Source organism: Cygnus atratus, chromosome 2 (assembly GCF_013377495.2).
Source record: "Cygnus atratus isolate AKBS03 ecotype Queensland, Australia chromosome 2, CAtr_DNAZoo_HiC_assembly, whole genome shotgun sequence".
NCBI classification, from domain to species: Eukaryota; Metazoa; Chordata; class Aves; order Anseriformes; family Anatidae; genus Cygnus; species Cygnus atratus.
The window spans coordinates 8,001,177-8,014,462 of NC_066363.1; the positions used below are offsets into that span (position 1 = coordinate 8,001,177).

At 44.3% G+C, this 13,286-nt stretch overlaps 1 protein-coding gene across 1 annotated transcript in view; it reads left to right on the forward strand.

Moving 5' to 3' along the window:
• Nucleotides 1–7,435: 7,435 nt before the first annotated feature.
• Nucleotides 7,436–13,286, forward strand: part of DPP6 (dipeptidyl peptidase like 6) — a 408,025-nt gene continuing 402,174 nt past the window's right edge. The window contains exon 1 of the mRNA XM_035554362.2: nt 7,436–7,636. Coding sequence (XP_035410255.1) covers nt 7,436–7,636 — 201 coding nt within the window. The remainder of the gene's footprint in view (nt 7,637–13,286) is intronic.

Below are 13,286 nucleotides of genomic sequence, written 5' to 3' on the forward strand. Positions count from 1 at the left end.
TCATTGTTCCATCAGGGTTTACATTGCTCCATGATTGCTCCTTTCTTTGTAAAAAGCTGCAAAAGGAGAATATTTGAACCTGTTGAAGCCGTGTCAAACAGGAGGAAGAAATTTTGTGTCTGATGGGGCCAGAATGAGAACAAAGAAATGGAAGATTATTTTGTTAGCCTAGTGGTAGATAGCCTTTTTGAGGTGTCTTTATTTTGTTAGCCTAGTGGTAGATAGCCTTTTTGAGGTGTCTGTCTCTCTCCATATGCTTGTTTCTTTGCATATTCATATTTCTATCTAGGTTCTCCTTTTAGCTCTGTGAGTCCAAATCCTAAAATTGTGTCATTACATCCCCTGGGTCCTTTATTCAGTCTAGGTTTTAGTTCTTTTCCAACCAAAAAAAAAGCTGTCAGTTTAGTGACAGCTAGTCCGAAGAGTCACAGATCTGTTTAAAGGAAATCTCTATGTTGTAAAGAAGAGGTCTTTAAATGAAGAGCTCTTTAAATGAAACCATTTTGTCTTGTCTATTCCCTTAGAAGTCTCTGGCATGCATCTGAAATGCTGACTGGTTAAATCCCTTCTGCTTCTCTATGATTTTTCATGCACGAATTCTTTTTGGCAAGTGGAAATTCAGAATTTCCGCTACCATTTTTATAGTGCTGAATTAGAGAGGAATGGCATCAGCTCCTCCCAGCATGGGCAATTAAGGATGTGCATATGTGGCTCACAGACATAAGAGGGAGCAGGAACCTTGTGTATCTCCTTCATGTACAGAGCTGAACATAATCTCTGGCCTTGAGACAGAGCCCATCTGAAGAAGCTAACTGAAGTGCCAGTGGATACTTATGCAAAATGGTTACTGTTTTGATAGGTTTCAACAGTTTTCTTTGCCTTTCAGAAGCTAAACTTGTTTCCTTTTCTTGCTGGTGAACTCCCCTGAGAGACTGTTTTAATCAAACAAACTGGTTGTAGTCATGGCATATCTAACTCAAGCATCAAATAGTGACATGTTGCAAAGCAGAGAAGAATATGCGTAGAGACCAGTTCAGCAACATTAGCTGGGTCTTGCATGGCTGCCAACAGCTCTTGGCATGCAAAGAAAAATGTATTTTTCTGTAACTTTAATGCTCAACTTCTTGGCTTGTCTTGAAGACATGGCATTGGGATCTCATCCTAGCTTTTCCCAGACAAAGCTTCCAAAGACAGAATATTAATTAAGGCAAGAAAGACAGACTTCAATGCAAATTACTATTTGTATGTATTACAGTATTTTGTTCAGTGGTAGACCAGGACCCCATTGTGCTGTGTATCTGCACAAGCACATTTACATCGGTACCTCATTTTACTTAGGCTTTGCTGTTACCTTTTCTGGCAGCAATCTGGTGCAACCATTGTTCTAGGCACTGCCTTCTATCTTTTTTCTGCCTTTTATCTCTTCTGCACCACTTGCAAAATCATAAAAACTAGGGATGGGAAAGACCTTCCCAGTCATGTGGTCTATCCTTTTGCCAACTGGCAGAATTATTCCTTACAGCACATTTTCTAGTGCCTCATACAGACTATTTATAAATGTCCTCGGCATTAAGACTTCCACCCATTTCCTCTAGAAACAGTCATGCACATACTACGAGGAAGAGCTTGCTGATACTCAGCGACATGTTCTTAGTTTTATTCAATGAGACCTAGCTGTGTATCAAGACTTCTGGTGGATAAAATTTCCATTCTACTGAGCACAGAGCAAACAGTTATCCATCAGGTATTGGCAGCAACCTCTGGAGTGGCCAATCCCTCTCTTTGAAAATCCTCTCATTGTGTGACTCCAATTAACCTTGTAGCACTCCAGCTCATCTCCCAGCTCTCCAGAGGTGTTGGTGTTTTCCATCTCTGCCAGCTTTGGTCCATCTCTTCTTTGCTTCTTTGACCCCAATTGCCTTCATCTCCTCTCTCTCTGAGCCCTCCTGGTACTTCACTGCATGCTTGCCTCTTCTATGTGCTTCCATTTTTCTTTCTTCACTGCTCACCCTGGGTCTGTCTCTTCCCTTGAACAGCCTTTTCTTCCGGCCTACTTTGGTTTCTTCCCCCAGACTTGTATCCTGTAAGGCCATCTTGCCTACTGTTCTCAGTACGAGAGTATGTGTTTCCTTTTTCCCTGGTAAGAGCATCCACCCACTCATTGAATTATTCTTAATGTGACCAGAAAAACTAGTTTTTCCAATGCTGCTCTTATTCCACCCTTGCCTGTAGAAAGCTTGCCTTTTTGTTCGTTTGTTTGTTTGTTTGTTTGTTTGTTTTGGTGTTTTGCTTGTTAATTAATTAATTAATAGCTTTAAGGCCTGGAGGATTATTTTTTAGAATAATCTCTGTGATGACAGAAAGAAATGTGCCTTTTTATGTACCAGGTTCACTCACTGTCCAATGCTGCGTTTCTACAGAATTTGCTTTGAGGTGCTACTTGCACAAATAATGATACAAGAAAGTGAACGTAGTAAGTCGGGATACTTGCTCCACAGTATATAATGCCCCTCAGTATTCAGCAGCCCTACTGTCACTTATCTTGACAAAGTTTTATGTTCCCCCAGCACATGCATTAGATCAAAATAAGCGATCAACTGTATCTTCAGGGCCTGCTGTATCGGTACATCTGACATAGGAAAAAGACTTGCTGTTCTCGTTTGGTTTGGTTTTTAGATGACAGCAGACCTATAGATGGCATAAGCCTGAGGGCAGTAGAGATTCACAAGTTAGAAGTGTTTATCTTGTCTAACAATAGTAATAGGAGTTAAACTAGTGTATCTTTGTTTCTGTAGTGCCTGGAAAATTGCTATTATAAGAACTCAGAAGGATATTACACTTGTGTTAATAAATACCTGTCATCTGTATTCATAAATGCAGTAATTTTAAGAACAAATATTCATTTTGGGTTTTCTGGGATGATGTGAAAAGTTAACCAGGATATTCTAAAATTCCTTTAGAAGTTCAGTCAAAAAGGAAAATCTCATATTTTAAATTAAAAAAAAAAAAACACCGCTATACATGAACAATTGAAAACATAATTTTTGTTAATATTTTCCCACTAAGCAGCTGCTCATAACTATCATCACATATAAACTAGAAATATGCTTAGCTCCATCTGCAACAATTTTGCTATTATTTAGATGACAAGTTCAAAGTTTAAGCAAACATAAATTGCTTAGTCAAAACAAAAGAATGGAACATGAATAACTACTCACAAGGGTTGAATTCCCTGTCAGACACAAGTAATATATATTTTAAAAATATATCCAAGAGAAGTATTGTTGGATTGATTCTTTGCCAGTGTCATTCCAAGAAGTCTTGTCCAAAAATAAGTCTTTTATGTCTGGTTTTAAAGGCAGGAGGGCTTGGGCTTGACCTGCTTTTGAAAGTGTTACATTAACAGTGCTCAAATGTGGGGATGCTGTTTATTTATACAACATGGAAAAACAAAGTGTCATTTTTATCTGTGTGCTTTAAAAATGCCAGTAAAACTTAGTTACTTGGTAGCTGCAGGGAAAATATCTTAAGCTAACACTTTATTTTGATGGAAATGTCACTAGTTGGGAATCAAACCTCCTTGCAGAACTTCAGATACTGAATTAAATATACAATAAGAGGCACTTGAGAACACTGTTGGTTTTGAAATGCTTTGATTTGTACCTTGGGGTCTGTTTTTAGGAGTTAAGGGAAGGATTCTTTCTTACATATGTGTGTTTAAAGATGTTAATCTTACGGTTGCACTTCTGAAATATTTTGCCTCTTTAAATGTGTTGCACTATACAAGTTACTTTCTTCTCAAATCTCACCGTAGGCTGAGCAGGTCTTTTGCTGTAAGAAAACCACAGTTGTTAATACACTGATCATTTATTGCCATTTACTGTCTTATCTCAATGCTTCATGTGCTCTTTTTTTGGCTCCATCCTATTTGCCATGCCCTGTTGCTCCGCACACTGTATGACAGAATCTGGTCACATAACCAGGACATTGTAAAGGACTCTGGGCTCCAAGTCATGCACAGGTGAACAGCAAATTAACCGTGGAATTGCAAGCAGAGTAGAGAACTTCCAGGCTGAACTCAGGAGTGCTGGGTTGTGTCCCTCCCTGAGAGGTGGACAAGACTCCCATAATGCGTGCTTGTGGGGGACAAGTTACATCCTGAGACAACTTGTGCACAGGCAGAGTGAAGTGCTCTCCAGAGTCCCTAATGAAATCATCTGGGTCCCCTATGACTCAGAGAAATCTTTCTGCTTTCAGTAATGGCCCTGACAGACTTGATTCTGGTTAAATCCTGTTGCGGGGGGGGGGGGGGGGGGGGGGCAGTTATTCAAGAGATTTCTGCTTCCTCCTGCCTACTCGGCCCTTCTGCACAAGGTCACTCACTGCAGCAGGGCTACAGAAGTGCGTGATGCAGTTCCCAGCAGTGCAAACTGTCTTCCTTCACCCACTGCAACACCTGGCTCATGCCAGGACTTTGTTTCTGCTGCCCGTGGTCTGTCATGGAGTAGTGAGCTGGAATCAGGAAGGCCTTTAAATAGCTGTAATTATTTATTTCAGGGCAAATGAATCACAGCCCGAAGCTGCATGATCAGGAGTTTTTGGTGGATGAGGACCATTTGGCTGGTTGTTTTTCACTGAGATTTTAAAGGATTTGACATTGCAATTTTGTGTTCTCTTAATATAATTTTTCCATGAATTGTGTACACACATACATGCACAATATGTGCATGCATGACTAGACAAACTTGATTATGTGAAATCTTGATTCTTAAGAATTAAAAGCACAAGCTGAATGTATTTGGAGCTAAATTGATCCTTAGTGGCTCTTTCAGTTTTGAACTGTGCTGTGAGGCAGAATGTTTTCTTTTTTTTCTGTGCTTTCTTTGAGACTTTCTAATTCAGATGTTTAATCTTTGGTGCTTTTTCTGCTTGGTGGTTTAGTCTTGCCTTTTTACGGCTTTATTTGATTATTCCTTTGTGTCCTAGTTTTCTTTAGAAGTTAAAAATGTATTATTGCTTTTGTTTCTCTTGTTCTTTTTTTTTTTTTTTTCCCTCTGTTTTGGCTGTTGCCAATTCCAAATAGTCATAAAATCACCGTTAGTGTAGTTCAAGATGGAATTTAGTGGAGCTAACTGTACAGACTTCTGGTAATGTGTAGTCAATTTGTGGCAGAAACATAATTTAAGATGGGGACAAACGGCTTCTGGAGTTACCTCTGGTGAGATGTGTGTCGCTATGACTTAGAAGCTAGACCTTCACTTCAGAGCTATGTGCGTTCATCTCATTTTTTAATTAAATGTCAGGATCTCAGTTCTGAAGATCAAAATGATTCCTTCTTTCAAGTTCCATCAGGAAGGAGGCAGAGCGTTTGTTTGTTTTCTCTCTCCATGAGATAAGGTTCCCTTTTCATCTAAATGTTAAGACTTTTCATCCCTGACTTTGAAGATACAAATAAAAAGCAGCGGATGAAACTGTTTAGATGTAAAGAGATTTTTGATCAAGCAGTTGTTGAAATCATTGGGGGGGGGGGGGGGGGGCGTGTCAGGGACAGCTGCACGTTAGAGTATTGTATGTATATGATCGACTCAGTTGTGGGTTTTGTTTTTAGACTGAGGCAATTAGATATTTCAAAGGTGGTATTTTCTTAACGGCTAAAACTTTAAGAATAGCGTTTAGAAACATTTCAGCCTTTCAAGCCCACTTACTGAAGTGTAACCAAGTTTGTGAGCTGTCCAGCAGAGAGTCTCTGGCTGGGAATGGCCAAGATCTGGCTCCTGCTCTGTGTGCTTCCCATCAGAGGATGGCAATAGCGCTGGCCAACTTGGAGGTCAAAGAGGCGGCTTTTGCCATGGGAGGAGAAGAGGGGACAGTAACTCTGGCACTTCCCTCTCTCCTTTCAACCTGAGCATCTGTTGCCATGGAAACCCCGGCGGCTGATGCTGGAGCAACAGGACCTGTCACCTCGCGTCCCGGTGCGGCCGTGCCGGGAGCGGCTGGACACCCCCGGGCAGCTCCCCCGCTGCCCACCGGAGCCCCCTTTGCTCCTCCAGGAGCCTTCATTCGCGGCCGCCGTTAATTCTCCGCGCCGAGCGTGCGGGGACCGGGGCCGCCGCGCAAGGACCGCTGCTGAGGGAGGCCCCCGGCCCCCACCCGGTCCCGTTCCCATTCCCGGTCCCATTCCCGACCCATCCCGGCTGACCCCGGTGCCGACACCACGCTTGTTTATTCCCGGGCGCTCCTGCCGGGAGCCACTTTGGGTGGATTTCCACTAAGGGGCGCTGAAGCACGTTTTAATGCAGCAAAAAAAAAAATGAATTAATATAAAAATAGTAAGAGAGGCGATTTACCGGATCTTTTTAAAAAGCGACAAACAACAACGTCCAAAAACCCGCAGCCTCCTTCTCCCCTTCATCCCCAGCCGGGGGGAGGAGGGGGAACGAGAAGGACGGGACGGAGGGGATGGGGACCGGGCAGTTGCGGGTGCCAAAAAACCTCGGGGCGGACTCGGGGCTGGGCTGGGCTGGCAGCGGACCGGCTTCGCCCTCCTTTCCCCTGCCCCTTTCCTGCGAACCGCTCTGAGCACCCCGGCCTCCGGTGCCGGTCCCGCCTCCCTCCTCCCCGCCTCGCCTTTCCCCTCCCCATCTCCCCTTCTCCCTCACGAGCAGGTGTCTGTTGTTGCTCTCTCTCTTTTTTTTTTTTTTAAGTTGTTTCCCCGGGAAAAAAAAAAAAAAAATTGAAGAAGAAAAAGAAGATGCTGAAAAGGAGATGATTGTAGAAAAGCCCTCCCTACCCAGAAGAGCAACGTGCTTTGAATGAGGCTTCCCAGCCTCTTCCACTCCGTCTCACACACGCTGTCACTCTGCCTCTCGCTTGTGCACACTGTTGGTATGCGACCTCGGAGGCGACTGCTCCGCCACCTCAGCCTGGGGAGCCGCTGACAGCCAGCGATTGAGCCAGCCCCCCTTCCATTTTTTCCCCCCTCTTTTTGCAAACACACGCACATCCCCAAAGCACATTTAATGCTGATCCACTCAGGCGCCATTATCGGGGTACGTCTTCTTGGAGTGTTTTGGTTCTTTTTTTTTTTTTTTCTTCTCCTTTTTTTTTTTTTTCTTTTTCTTCCCAACACTGGATGTTGCAGCATTCCCGGGGCCTGTGGTGTTTCGGCTCGATTGCGTTCTATTATTTATTTGTCTCCTCTCGCCCCATCACTCCCCCCCTCCCTGCTCTCTCGATCCCCCCGCTGCTCTCCGGGTGCCGAGGACTTGGGAGCAGGAGCCCCTTGCTCTCCCTGCCGCTGATGTGGGACCGAGCCTCCCCCGCGTGTAGCATGCTGTAGCCAAAAAAGAAGAGAGGAGGGGGAAAAGAAGAGACAGAGAGGGGGAGAAGAGGATCTTTTTCCCTCCCTCCCCCTCGTTTCCCGCGGATTGACTTCATGGCTTCACTGTACCAGCGGTTCAGCGGGAAGATCAACACCTCCCGCTCTTTCCCCGTCCCCCCCGAAGCCAGTCACCTCCTGGGCGCCCAGTGCAGCGAGGAGGACGGAGCTGCCGGCAAGACCCCGCGTCCATTGCAACAGGAAAGCAGCCGGCCCCGCTTCCAGTACCAGCCGCGAAGTGACTGCGAGGAGGAGGATGTAAGCGCCGGGCTCGCTCGCGTTTGGGTTGGCTCGGTTTCGGGTGCCCCCCGGGGTGTGCGTGTGTGCTCCCCTCAGGGCTTGCGGCGGTGTTACGAGCGGTCGTGGCGGCTTCTCTCTCTCCTGAGCGTGTGTTTGAGCTCCTCTTCTTCCCCCGAAGTGCTGGGGACGGTACGGGACGGAGCCCGAGCCCAGCCCAGCCGAGCCGAGCCGGGCTTGCCCTCCCCGGTGCTTCCCCGCACCTCTCATCTCGCTCCTTGCGCGGCTCCCCGCTGCCGCGGAGCAGGGCTGGGGGGCACGGGGTCAGCACGTTTGGGAACAGCGAGTGCAAGCTCCGAGCATCTCCCTCCGAGCGAGCCGACACGGCTTTTTTTTTTTTTTTTTTTCCTTCTTTCTTAGTCATTCAATTTTTTACCTTTTATCACTCTCCCGGGGCACAAGTCTTCACATTGTTCCTCACTCCTTCCTTTCCCGTCAGCCTCCCCCAGCCTGGCCGAGGAGAAACTTTTTAACCCCTGCGGAGCCGTTGCTGGGGCTCTCTCCCTTCCCTCCCCGCCCGCCCCCGGGCGAGCCCCCGCGGGAAAGGGGCTAACTCGGCCGCGCACCTTCTGCTCCCGCGCTGCCTCTGGGAGTAGCGACTTCAAAGGGTTCATCTGCATATCGCCTTAGTAACGAGTGACTCATCCAGGCCGCTGCTGTGCCTGATGGAGTTAAACTGGCTTGGGTCGATAGCGCTTAGTTCTTTCGGGGGGAGGAAAGAGGGGATTTAGGAAGCGGGGAAGCGCTCGGCGGTAGGTCCCCACCGCTGGTGTAGCCTGCGTGGTGTTTGGTTTACAGAGAGGTCCGGGCTGTTTTGCTCCTGTGGAAGCATGCATAAGGGGGAGCGAAGGGCTGCAGTTGAGAATGATGTTTGTGTGGGTTAAAAATACTTCTTGCCTGAGTGGGACGTGCTGTTGGCTTTGCGGCAGGGTCCAGCCCTGGCTCTCCTTCCCAGGAAAGGCACAGCTTCAAGCTGAGGTAGCACATCTGGCTCACTCCGAGGAGAGAGTTGTGCTTGCAGGGAAAATTCCACGGTTTGTCCTTTAATTCTCCATCCCTTTCCCGACTCCTTGATTAAAAACTTTTGCAGTCGGTAGAGCAGGTGCACTTTTGCCAGTGAAAAGGCAAATTGGTCTGAACCACCCCGAGGTGTTTTCCACGCTGATAGTGCCAGGAGCCTGAATTTACGTTTCCTTGTAAGCCACTGAGCAGCAACGATCTTGGCGATGCTGCTCCTTGGTATTGCTGTGGGGGATCCGTCCCAGTGCCAGGGCCCACGTACCCACCCGTGGCTCTTGCCGGCGTGGCTGGGGACACGGGGCCCTCCTGGCGACGGGCTGGGCTCTAGGTGTCGCTGCGAGCCAGCGGAGTGCCGCCGCCGGGGCTGGGCTCAGGCACATTTTCCTCATTATTTGACCGTTTTAATTTCGCTTTCCTGGGCTTGGAGACGACAGATGTCTGGAGCCGCTTCTCTGATCACCAGAAGCGCTGAGCCGAGAAGCAAAGGACGCGGTTTTGCATTTGCGAGTGATTTGTGCTGACAGGCTCCAAAATAATAGTAATAACAATAATATTAAGCTGCTAAAAGAAGAGTTGCTTTTTTTTTTTTTTTTTCTTTTTCCTTGCTCCCTCTGGGCTTGTGTGTTGGTGGGGGCAATGTTGTGCAGTGTGATCTGTAGAGGGAAAGGTGCCTTCCTAGAGGTCTCCCGCGATGAACTGCAAAAAATCCATAACCAGAAATAGAGGGTTGAAGAGACTTCTTGTAAACACACGTGGGAACCTCGTGTGGACTATTTTTTAAAGGGGGCAACATATCTGAGAAAGTTCAATGCACCGGGTCAGGTGGTTCAAAGGTACTCCAGTCCGGCAGAGCCTGGGCTGGCGAGTCGTTCAGATCGGAAGGGTGCTGAGGCGATGAAGCCGGTGAACATGTCCTTCAGTCGGGCTGCAGGTAGGGGGCTGCCCGCAGCGGGAGAAGAGGCAGGGGCAGGCAAAGGCAGAAGGGGATGGTGCTGGGCCAGCCGGATAGGACCCGGCGGCGCTGTCCGTGGTGCTGAACGCGGGCGGTCTGGGGGAGCTGTCCATGGTGCTGAACCGAAGCCAGCAGGGTCTGGGGAGCTGTCCGTGGTGCCGAATCTGTTCGTCCCGTGTCTATGGGGCTGTCCGTGGTGCTAAACCCTCCGGTCCGTCTCCGAGTAGAGCCAGCGGCGGGCTCCTGCCCTTGACCCTGGTGAGGTCACGGAGGAGAGAACGAGTTTCTCACCCTCCCCGGCGGCTGCAGGCATGACGAGCTAATGTGACTCCGGGCATGAAATCCCTGTGGATTTGTGTGAAATCTAAAAGGAAATGTGAGGCAAGCAACAGGGAAGGACAGTGGGAGAAGTGCAAAGAGAGCAGTCTGTTTGCGCAGGGTGCCAGGAGCATGTGCTGTTGTTTATTGTGAGGGAGGGCTTAACAAGACATCATTGGAAACTTCTGATATCAGTTTTACACAAAAACTATAGTGGCACATTCACATCGTCTTTCATCCTTCAGGACTGATCTAGTAGAAAAAGCCAGAGCTCAAAAAAACAGGGGGAAAAAAAAAAAAGTTTTGTAGTGTGGCCACACTTGAAAATATCAAAACAAACCCGAGAACTAGAGTGTTCTGTTCCTAACTTTGTCGTTTGATTAATACTCAGAAGAGGAGTGAGATTATTTTATGGGTTACTAATGATGATTTTCCACATTGAAATGTGCACGTTGCATTCAGTACTATATTTTTAAGCACCAATACAGACTTCAGTGCTGTAAAAAACAGAGGGAAAGACAGGATCATGCTTTTGAAGGTCACAGTGTTGTTAGTAAATATTTTGTCTACTGAAAGTAATACTGGTTGGAAACTACTAAATGAAACCTATATGTAGTTAAAGAGGAAGCAGTATTTTTATGGTAAACAAAAATTTAAATAAAGGCAATCATGATGTAACAGCTACTCAATTCACTTTACAGCCACTATTAAGATGGACATGAGAACACAGCTTTTGTAGTATGAAGGTATAAAGAAGCAGAAGTCACAGCATTCTTTAGTATTTTAACAGTGTTTTACAGTATTTCAAATCATGGTAGGTATAAGAGAAAATATACATAGTGTACTTCATAAACAAAATCTGTATTAAATATTGCACTTTTAAAGTGTTAAATATTAGTCTGATAAGACAATCTTTTTTTTTTCTTTTTTTTTTTTTTTGGGGGGGGGGGGGGGGGAAGGGATGGGGAGTGATGATCCATACAGGCCCGGTATGAATAACCCCAGAAAAAACACTTCCACGTTGGCTTTGTGGCAGTATTGATACTGAAGTTAATTATCACAACAGCTGTAAACAGAATTATGACTTTTTTGTTTTGTTTTGTTTTTCTGTAGGATTACCTTTTCACTACATTCATTAAGGTATGAGAAATATCTGTGAAGACTAAGTAAAATCTAGTCTGGTGGTATCTTCTTTTTAGATTGATTAGATTAGTACTTTCCATACTGTACTGTGGAAGGGATTTTATCCTAGATGTTGACTTGAGATTATATATTTTTTTTCTCCACAAAATAGAGCTTTTTATTTTTTCCAAGCTTATTCTTCTTTGGCATTGCAGTGATTAATGAGTTTAATTTTTGCAGGCAACTGCCAGGAGGTGCTGAGTAAGATGTATCATGCTGATTGTGTATAACCCTGCTCCTTTTAATTACTGGGATGATAACAATCCATTAATCAAGAGCATAAGAAATTCAGCACTTTTCTGTAACACAGAATATTGATCTATTTTATAGGTCATTGACTATAAACTGATGATCACAGAACTCCTTTTTGTATTAAATTCTTTATGATAAGTTATGTGTTAAAAATATTGAACCCTTCACTGGAACATCATAAAACTTTTCTATATAAAGACCCCTATGCTGCATTCTTGTAAGTTCTGTTACTTGGCCAAAACTCCTACTGGCTTTAATGGGAGACTTAACCATATAAAAACAGCTAAACCCAAAGAACAAAAGCTACCATTAGTGTGAATATTTTTTCATTTACTGAATTCTTAATAATTCTGTATTTCTTGCATTGCTTAAAACTACATTTGGTCATATATTATACTTTAAATATTTTATGATTGGTTACTCAGACTGACTTACATTTTTTTTTTCCTCTCAGATATAAATAGTAATAATTTTGAAACGCCTCAATAAGTCTGTATTTCATTCTTGCATAAATTTTGGATTACATAATTAAAATATCAGTTGTTAATAGAGGGAGTTTGAGAAAGTGAGTATCACAGCATTAGTGTAAAAAATTGTAACTTGGTATGTCAGACTTGCTGTTGCATGTAATTGTAAGTGTTAATTTTCAGTTCATTATTTGTTTAATGGAAAGAGGTATTGCTTTCTGAAAATGTATGTCAAGGACAGTGTTCCAGAAAGGTTGAGGGCTGAGCTGCAATGGACATTTCATAAATGATGTGGTCTTTTCCCCAAGAGATGAGAGATTTAGTTTGATAGAAGGTATGGCTGGACTGCAGGAATCATAACATTACAGGAAGATTGAGTGGTTTGAATGATAACCAGAAATCTTGTCTGCAGACCTGAGCTACCATGTTTATTTACAGAAACTACTGTTGTTTAAGTCTGTAAGAGTCTCTTCTTCTGTCTGTTCTTGGTGGGTTTTTGGATGCTGAACTCAGTTATCCAGCAGCCACTAAGATTTAAAGAGCTGGGACTAGTATTTTCAAGAGAAATAGAGTTAGGCCCTACTAAAATTCTGTAAACCCACCTTTTGAAATTAATAAAAATTACAACTTATATCCCCAGAGGCATACCTTTATTATTATTATTATTATTATTTATTATTTGCATGGAACTTCATCATATATTTTCAGTAATTAATAATGGACACTGATCTGGAGGTGATACATTTTTTATACTTTGTATAAAAATTCTAAAAGAATTTGATTCTAAGAATTAAACCACCTTATGATGTTTGTTGCCAGTTCAAAATGAGCTGTTGTTTCTGCAAGCTTTACTAGCCATGGTGATGATGCATGCACTAAAAAAAGTCTGCCAGATAGAATGTATTTTTAAGTATTCATGAATAACTGTGTGAACAGTCTGAATCATCTCTCTAATAGTAGTGAACAGTGAAATAAGTTGGAATACCTTATTTAGAGTCTTCAGCTCACATTATTTCTCTTGAGTTAGTAGAAGCTGGGACAAGTGCAGAATGAAGACACTGAGACCAGAGTCAGAGAAGTTTGTGTGGTTTTCCAAAGGACTTTCCAAGATATGGGGGAAAAAAAGACATGAAGCTGTGATGCTTTCCATTCCTCTGTATATTTTGGTTTTAGGAAAGGCCAGAAAGATGGTAGTTCTCAGGATGTCCATCCCACCATCCCAGCTTTGAAAATGCTCTTTGGGCCAGAAGAATTTGTCCCTTGAAAAAAAAAAAAAAAAAACCTCTTGTGGGCTAATACTTTTATGCTTGTGGTGATTCAGATAAATCTTCCTTTAAAATTCAGTAACTTCAAATTGATTTTACTGGGATTTTTGCCTAATGTGCTGGACGATTCCCAGCACGTTGCCGTGATGTACGTG